This window comes from Tinamus guttatus, unplaced genomic scaffold (assembly GCF_059628265.1).
Source record: "Tinamus guttatus ecotype Peru unplaced genomic scaffold, ASM5962826v1 Tinamus_guttatus_pri_ptg000246l, whole genome shotgun sequence".
NCBI lineage: Eukaryota > Metazoa > Chordata > Aves > Tinamiformes > Tinamidae > Tinamus > Tinamus guttatus.
Genome location: NW_028288780.1, coordinates 5,599,506 through 5,608,540, shown reverse-complemented (window position 1 = coordinate 5,608,540; position 9,035 = coordinate 5,599,506). Strand labels below are relative to the sequence as shown.

Genomic DNA, 9,035 nt, shown 5'->3' with positions numbered 1-9,035 from the left:
CCGGTGACACGAGCGAGTGCTCGCCATGAGTGTCCCCGCGGCTGCGCCGCCTCTGCCAAAGCCCCTTGCAGCACCCCCTCCTTGGGAACATCGCGGCTTTCCTAAAAAACAGGACTTCACCCCACCTGGCCTTGCTAGAGGAGCTGTGTAAACAATCAGCAGAACCGCGGCTCTGCTGCGAACACTGTCAGTAACACTGCTTACGTGCGTGTGTGTACATACATATATATATACGAGTTTTATATATATGTATATGTATGCATACAAATATGCTGTAGTCCTGTAAATACCTGTGGCATGTGTGAGCATGCCCAGGAGAAATGTTACATTCTACTACTGGTAAGGCATATTACTAGGTTAAAGATAGGCAATATTGGCAATTATTTTAGCTTTTGTCTTGACTTTTTTGTGTTGCTGTTCATCGTATGCTGCCAGAGGATCTTGAAGGATGATGGGGACGGGAAGAGGCCACTGAATGGCTTATTGCACGCGGCGGCAGTAGTAGCCCAAAACTTTGCACTTCTCACACAGGTGCTGGGGATGTTCTTTGCTCTGGTCTGAGACGTCCAGGCCGTCCGGCTTCTCCAGGGGTCTCTGCAGTGGAGGAAGGAAAGGAGATTTGATGCAGGGTTTTCTCGCTGACTGTTAGTCTTCACTATGCACATTAAGCCTAGTTTTATGCATAATGACCTTTCTGTCTGTTACTCTAATGACACTGAGTGTCTTTCCTGGACAGACCAAGTATTTTTTGAGCTCTGCAGGCTGGTGGCAGGGAGCGACCTCGCCATCTCCTATGTCATCCTTTTTCACAGGGCTCTTGTGAATCTGGTTGCAGGCAAATTACCGAAAGACTTAATGGGTAGCTGTGCTTATGGTTAACGTAGAAGTATCTATTCTCTTGGCCCCTGTGACAGACACGTCCCCACGGCATTAGCGCCTGCGGCTCGGGAATCCCGTGGCCCAGTCGTGCCAGGAGGGGTTAAGGCCATGAGAACGCGGCGCTAGCGCAGCCAAGCTCGCGGCCGACACACAGATCTTACATAAATAAGTGAGGTTGCCTCAATACTCGACCCCATGTTTTCAAGAGTGGAATTTCTGAAGCAGAGCAGCTGTGGAGCTATTGACAAAAAAGCACAGCCCTCCACCCTGAACTTGAGTAATAAAGTGACTGCGTTTTCAATAACATTTGTGGAATCACAGGGTTGGAGGCATATTCAGCTGAGCGAGGGAGCTAAATGGCTTTGGCTTTAGTAGATCATCTTTAATTTCCCATGACAAGAAATGGTTGCGCATGAATTTTGGAAATAAAATGCCTGTGTTGCGTATTGAAGTAAGGGTGTGTGTTTGGAAAGTGTGACAGGCAGAAAGGTGATAGAGGTGGGGTAGAACAGCGTAAAGTGCACAGCTAAAATAGTTTTGGGGAAAAAAAAAAACAAAATTACTCAGTTTTCCTGGAGTGTATCTGACACAACGTTATTGCACAATGGCCTGTCCTTGCAAACACTGTGAATGTTCTGTGGGGCTGAGCATGGAGACAGCAAATGTGGCGACACCTGAAAACAGCCACAAGCTTCTCACCGTGCAGTGAGAGGCTTGTGGGGTGATCTCTTGCTTTCTTTTTCAAAATATGGTTCTAAGAGTGGAGGATGCCTGCACATAAATTAGAAAATTATGGCTATTTTGCTTTCTACTCATTTTCTAAATCGTGCAGGCTTGCATTTGTCTTAAAACCTTAAAGTATGTGCGATCCTCTTCAAGCCCATTTCTTTTTGAAACGTAGCATTGCAAGAACAGTCCAGAATCTGGAGAAAGGAAGGGTTTCACATCTTCCTAAATGACTAAAATGAGACAAAAATATTGTTTTCCTATTATCCTAAATAAAGGATGTCTGCAGCTTCTTGCTGTGCTTAGTTATATCAGGTTCCAAGTGCAACACTGTTATTTATTGCATTACACAGCTAGTAACAAAAAATAAGTGGAAGTAATTCAGCAGTGATTACAGCAGTTCGATATTGATGCTAGATTGTTATTCATGACACATTTCCCAAAGTTTTGGCTGTCCTGGGCCACATGCTATACTTTGAGTTTGCTTCATTTACAATTTAATTGCAATTTTTTTTTTCCTGTATCATGTAGGAGACACTTGGACCCCATCCTGCCACAGTAGAGATGAGCAGGAAGCTTTACTTGGCTGTCAAAAACTGCCCTTCTGCTTTTTCTACTGCCTCTTCCACCACCTCTGTTGCCAAATTTTTTTCAAGGAATGCATTACATATATGCAGTCAAGGGTGACACTCAGTTTGAGGAGGCCCAGGAGTTAATTTGTGCACCCCAATGGAGAATTTGAGAGCTTTGAAATGATACACTTTAAGCAGGCTATTTGTCTCAGCTCTGATTACTTCTACATGCTAGCTGTGCTGTGATTAAAGAGAAAAAATACAGCAGTTATCATGTTTATTGATATAAGCCAGATTTTTTTTTTAATACACAAGGCCTTGGGAATCATTTTTCCTGGAAATAGTGCAAAGGACATTGGGAATGCCTCGAAGCGCCAAGAGTTTTTGGCTTGTTTTCAGAAACAATAGCTCTCTGTGGTTTGCTTTCCCCCTGCGCTGATTGAGCTCAGCTTTTTGGCCCGCGCAGCATTTCGATTTCAGAAATGTTATTGTTACCAGCGCGTTACGACACGGAGCTGGGGAGAGAGGGGTTACGAACACAGGAAACGGGGCTGCTAGGGGCCATCTGGAAGCGGCCGCGTCGATGCCGGCCCGCAGTTCTGGGGAGGCTCTAGGACCGAGGCCTCAAAACTCGGTGCACTCGCGTCCCACAAACACGCGTCCAGCCAGCTCGTACATAGAACAGTCGCAGCTTATCTCCTGTTTGTTTGCTTTATGGGTTTCTTTTAAGGGGGGAACTCTGAAAAGTAACTGTTCTGTTCCTACTGTTTTCTGTTGCTGTTCATGACGAAACCCCATGGTGGATTACAAGGGAATATTTAGGGTAGAGAACTCGATCCCCTTGCGACTTTCCTTGTGCTAGCTCAAAAGGGCAGGATGTTGGGGACCCAAGGAGCTGCGTGTCCGTTGCAGCTGGACAGTGAAGGCTGCACTCCAGCCCTTCTCACCAGCCTTGGTGTGTGGGGAAGCAGGGAGGGAGGAGAAGGCACCCGACAGGGGAGGGATACGGCAGGGCGGAGGCTGTGGCCACGTTTTCAGGATTGACTCATTTATGTGAGGGATGTGCACAGCCCAGGGGAGCGCGAAAGCCCTGTGACCTCTTGCTCCTCCTTCTGCCCTGTGCCTGAGAAGCTGAGCACGAAAACTTGGCCACCTGTTTGGAAAGTGTGTGGAGAGAGGGAGAGGGTGTTCAGCTGAGGAAACAACACTTTCCTTAGAAACAGGTGAGACAACTTGTAAAACAACAAAAAGTCTCGCTATTTCTATTAGATGGGAACTAAAATATAACCTCTCCATTTTCACTGTCAATTTCTTTTTTTTTTTTTTTAAGGGGGGAACAGAAAGGGAAACCTCTAGTATTTGAATCGTTTTCTGTAGAACCTTGGGGAAGCAGGCTCTTTTAAAATCCCACGTTTTCCCTGTCTTTTTAAATTTAATTTTCTCCTGTTCTTACTGGGTGAAAAGCATTTTGCGCAGCTCCACCAAGAAAGCACTGAAGCCCCTGTGCAGGGTGTATAAAGCTCAAAAAAAGGTGTATTTAAATAGCACTTCCTATCCTGCAAACTAACTTTCATTTGTCAGCTCTTACTGTTCTAGTCTACATCTATTCATTGAGCTCTCCACTGCACACAAGTTAAAACCAACAACAAAATATACCCTTATGGAGTGTTGGCATGTTAGAAAAGCAATGTGTTTGAATCTGGAGACATCTCTGCAAGTTTTGGGCTCATCTTAGAGGAACTAGAGACTATGCAAGATGGGTCAGGTAATTAAATGTTAGATGATGGTCAGCCTGACTCTCTGTGAATTAAGCTTCCGAAACTGGGCAAATGTGAAAGTTCACAGTTTTAGTGGAGGGTTGGAAGCTGCTTTTATGAAGGTCAATTAGTCATTACTAGGACTGGACTTAGGGGTAATTAGAGCCTTCCCTCCCACCCTCTGCTGAGGGAAGAGGTTCCTGGAGGTTTCAGCCTGGCCATGGGAATTATGACGGAATCACCGCGTTGCTCATGGGAGCCATAGCTTGGCTACCAGGAAGAATGTATTTACACACTAAATTATTTTCAGTCAAGTGGAGTGAACTCATGACAGCTGGAAGCAGAGGGGCTCCAGGAGGATGAGCCGCCCACCGGCGGGTTCTGCCCGAGTGCAGCAGCTGTTGCCACTGACAGCGCTGGAGCTGGCCACGAGGCCAAAGAAGAAGCCTCGGTAAGAGGCCAGCCAGGAAGCAACCACAGCCACAGAGGCTGCTGCCAGAGTGGGCAGGAAAGGAAACGAAAATGCAAAGTTTAGCATCCGGGCTGCTGTGGTGACCAGGATACTGCTGTATAGCTATAAGGACTGGCTCCCTTGCAGGAGCAGTGTAAAAAGCAGCAGAAACAACTACAAAACCCAAATGGCTGGGAAGAATAAGGGGGTAGGGTTAAGTCCTTTCCAAGACTGCTATTTATCTTCCAGATAGCTAAAGGAACTCCCCACAAAACTATTTCTGGAGTAGCCATGTAACAGCTTCCTCAAGGTGGTTCTTTGTACATCTTTAACAAGGCTCAAGCTCAGCAGGCCTCTAACTTTTGCCCTGAGTCCTGGCTATCGTGTGAATTTATGTGAGCGTCTCTGTAAAGAGGCTTACTGCTTTGGGAACACGGTGGAGATGCAAAAGGAGAAACACAGTGGCACAACATGGTCATGAACACGAAAAAGACCAGATTCATGGCAGGGCACTCAGCCATGGCAGGTGCCACCTGATTCCCTAGTCCATGGGACTGGCCTGGCGAAGGGCAGCAGCCCTGCTAACTAGGCTCTTGGTAATGGCTCTATTGCTCTTGGTAATATCAGTGCCTCTCTCTTAAAAAGCTCTCTCTTAAATACAGAGATTTAGAATTTTGTTTATAGAGCACTCAAAGCTACACACACAGCTGTAAAATTGCTGCGACTTCTCCCATCCCAGAGAGATTAAAACCTCATTCTCACAGATAGGGAATGTGGAATAAGAGCAGGATTGCGCAGAGACATCCCTCATGGGGAACCGGCGCTGGAACATTTCCTTGAGTGAAATGAGTCTCCAGCAGTCAAGAACAGACTGTGGTGGAAGGGTGGCTGCTCTGATACCTAGGGACCAACTAGCAAAAACTCTGCCTAGGAAATGAAGACTTTAGCATCACTGTACAAGCCACTCAAAGATCCAGCACATGTGCTTGAATTGCAACACCAGAGCTATCCAGAGGACAGATCATTATCTTTAGTACTCTGAGGCAGTTAAATGAAAGCACTCAAGATCTGACCATCATTTTTGACATCGGGTGTCAGACTCTGAAGAGTTCCTAAACTGAGTAAACAGGGAAGATGAAATGGAGGGATGGAGATGAGGACTGGAGGAATGGACAGCCTTGGAAACTGAAGGGAATCGAAACTCTGAATTCATCACAATGAGTCTCAAGAAATCCTGGATATAAGGATTTAATTTTTGTTCCACTACAGAGAAAGACCCTGATATTCATAGTTAGGTAACCAACATGATGTCCATGTGATTGTATTTTAGCTACTGAACAGGCTCTACAGAGGCTGATCTTTCTAATGAGAAACTGTGGGAATGCTGGGGCATTTGCTTGGCCTTGCTGGAGGAAGTGAAGGCATCCTAGGAAAGCATTCCTGTTTTTGTGCCTTATATCCGTGTCACTCCCTAAGTATCCTGTGCTGCTCAGGTTCAGAATAGGGATGTGACCTGCAGTGAGTCTTTCTGTGTGTAGATAGATGACTGCATGTCATCTGTCAATGCTTTAATGTTGGATGCAATTTTGAGCATAGAGGCTTTTACAGTATGTCCTCACCAGGAAAATGTGAACCTGGCAGTCTGAGGATGCTGTCTGATTCTTTTTTTTTTTCTTTATTTTTCAATTTTTAAAGCTTTGGAGACTTGTAATTTGACAAAAGGCAAGTAAATGTCAAGGAAATAAGTGATTGGTGCCTTTGATAATATGAACCCTCATATTTTTAAGAGTGTTCAAGGTGCTTTTTTTTCTCTTGTTCGGTCACAAAATGTTTACTAAATAGTGGTAGGGGAAAGAGTAACCAAAATAGAGGATGTTGAATTCCACCATATTGCAGAGAGAGAGTTTTGACCACAAAGATGGCTCTGGGGAACAAATCATTTATTTCACTATGATTTATTTCATCATTTAATTCTGTCTGAGCCAGAATGGAAGTAAAACTCCTGTCTGGCCAGGTCATCTGGATTTTGGTTTTTAAAATATATATTTTTTCCACTGAAGTATGAATTATCTACACTATGATGAAATCATTTGCGTAGTGTGGTAATTTTGCAGTGAGAGAAAAGATGATACAAAGGAGCAATTCTGCTTTATTTGACTTGAATGGTGCACTGAGTGTAAATATGTAACACGATAAGCATGGCTTCCCTGGAGGGAGAATGTCTTTTCTTATATGAGTTCAACTGAAAAAATATTCAAAGGCTGTGCAAAAAAGTCCCCTTCAAATCTCTCTTTTCTCCAACTTCTTTTCTCCTTACATGTCTATTCCAGGTGAAAATAGTCGGTACACAAACTCGTTAGCTACGAAAGTATTTCTGTAGAAGGAACAGTCCTGTGTTAATCTCATCTGTAGTCCCATCTATTGTGGCAGTCTTGTGCTGGAAGGGTCAGATAACACAAAGTAATTTTTGATTCCATATAGTAAAGTCAGTAGCACTCTTGCCATAGCGTAGACTTAACTGCGGATATCCACTAATGCAGTGAGAGGGGGAAAAAATGATAGCTAAAAACTTAGAAATGTGCAGGAATTCAACTCTTGGATGAGAGATCTCTTATGGTAAGTGCCAACAGAGTAATCAAATCTAAGAGATAAATGGAAAATACATGCACAAAATGCTAATATGATATAGTTCTCTTAATAGGTTATTATTATAAAATGGAATCACGCTCTGTGCACGTTATGCTCCTTTATTTCTCAAAGCAGCAGCACTGGCTTCTTGAATTAAAAAAGCAGCATTTCACTGAGATTTTATAACATACAGAGTTGCTAGTATAAGAGTGCTAGTGACCGGATACACTTTTTTTTTTTTTCCCCCCCCCAAAGGAGATGCTGGAGCAAACCTGTGCACTGGGCAGCTGCTCTAGCCCTCCTGCTGCTGGCTGGGGCCACATGCTGTGCTCTCTACCCACTGCTATGGCTGAGGTAGCTAATCTGAAAAAGCGTGGGGCACCTCAGGAGGAACAAAAAGCAAACATAATCATGACAGTAAAACCAAAAAAGAGGCAGGCAGAGGTGAGGCAGAGACAACAGGATATGAAATTTTCCAGCTTGAGGTTGTAAGTTCGAAATCTGGGAAAGAGCATAGTGACTGGCTGCAAGTTGTTTATATGGAAGCCTAGCTGAAAGGCACTCTGTCCAGTCCTGAGATCTCACCCAGTTGTGATATCTACTGGTGGGGGCATGAACACACTGGAAGAGAAAAGCGGTTTGTGTTTTTGGGGAGGATCTTGGAAATGCAGCTGGTGGGGAGGGGATGCAGGAAACCTGCACCGCACATGCTGCGATTATTCCCTCAAACCTGAAATATGCATCTTCATGGCAAACCCGGCTTGCAAAGGCACTCTAGGCTGCTACCTTTCTTTGTTAACCTTAGCACTTTGCAGATGCAGACTTCTCTAGCCCTGCTCTGAAGGGCAGCTTTGCCCAAGGGACTACTTGCCAACCTTCTTTATTATAAAATGCACGTGTTTCCAATGTTTCTGGTATTGTGTGGATAGGATATCTCTTGAGAGATTTCTTGTGACCCTTTGAACGCGAACATAAATGATGGAAAGAATTTAGAAGAACAAGGTAAATATTTATAAACTTGCATTATAAATCAGTGATCTTGTAATTTCTCTGACCCTCAGCACTGTGCTTCCGTCCGTGTGATAAATGACTGCATTTCTCACCCTAGATTTTGGTGCAGTTGTCTAAGCAAGCTGTCTAAACAAAGGCAAGGAACCAGAGACCTTGGAAACTTTGAAGTTATGTGAAAGAAAACTGCTCAGCTTTCCTTTCATATGCAGTTTTCTATTTTTTTAAAAAAGGCCCTTCCCTTTGTCTCACTTGCAATATAGTTTCCAGTAACAGTTTTGTCAATAGGGGACAAAATTCTCATTTTTAGGTTTGGAATGAGTTTGATAAGCCCAGAGGCAGACAGCAGGACAGATCACATCTTCTCAGATCATAAACAGAAACACTGATATTGACCAGCTCAGCTGTAAGTTCACTGTAAACTAGAATATTTCCTATGATACAAGAAAGAGGTAAAAGCATCTCACAGTGAAGTACTCTGAGTTTAAAATGAGGCTTCTACCGAAAAAGCAAGGTTAATGGAGTAAGGTGGAAATGAGTGCTTTGGGGCTGCAGTATGGAGGGCTTCAGATACTACTTTCTTTGATGGGGATGCATCTTGGTCGAAGGTGCTAGCAGTTCCAAATCAGTGTCTTGGGTGCATACTGCAATGTGGTGTTGCTGTATGTGTATAAGAGGAGGAAATACAGTCAATTAGTTATTACTGGGTGGGCTAAATCTCAGTAAACTTGATTCGATCTCCTTTTCCTGCTTGTTGCAGTGTGTGTTTCCTGCTTTTTCTTCATCATAGTCAAGGTCTTTGGACAAGAAGAATGCTTTCCCTCACCCTTTTAGCCCATACCATATGGAATGGTATGAGGTGTCCTCAGAAAACATTTTTTATAGGATTTTACAAGCACTTAGGTAGCTAATGAAATGCTTAAGGCTCCTGGTGGAATTTCTTTTCCACCTATTGCAAGTACATCTGTATGATTCATCTGTGATTTGAGTGTTTTCTATGAGTGGACAGCTGGT

The 9,035-nt window shown here is 44.0% G+C and overlaps 1 protein-coding gene across 1 annotated transcript in view; it reads right to left on the bottom strand.

The window, feature by feature from the left end:
• Positions 1-252: 252 nt before the first annotated feature.
• Positions 253-9,035, bottom strand: part of ZCCHC24 (zinc finger CCHC-type containing 24) — a 97,242-nt gene continuing 88,459 nt past the window's right edge. Inside the window, exon 4 of the mRNA XM_088526387.1 lies at positions 253-594. Coding sequence (XP_088382513.1) covers positions 481-594 — 114 coding nt within the window. The 3' untranslated portion in view covers positions 253-480. The remainder of the gene's footprint in view (positions 595-9,035) is intronic.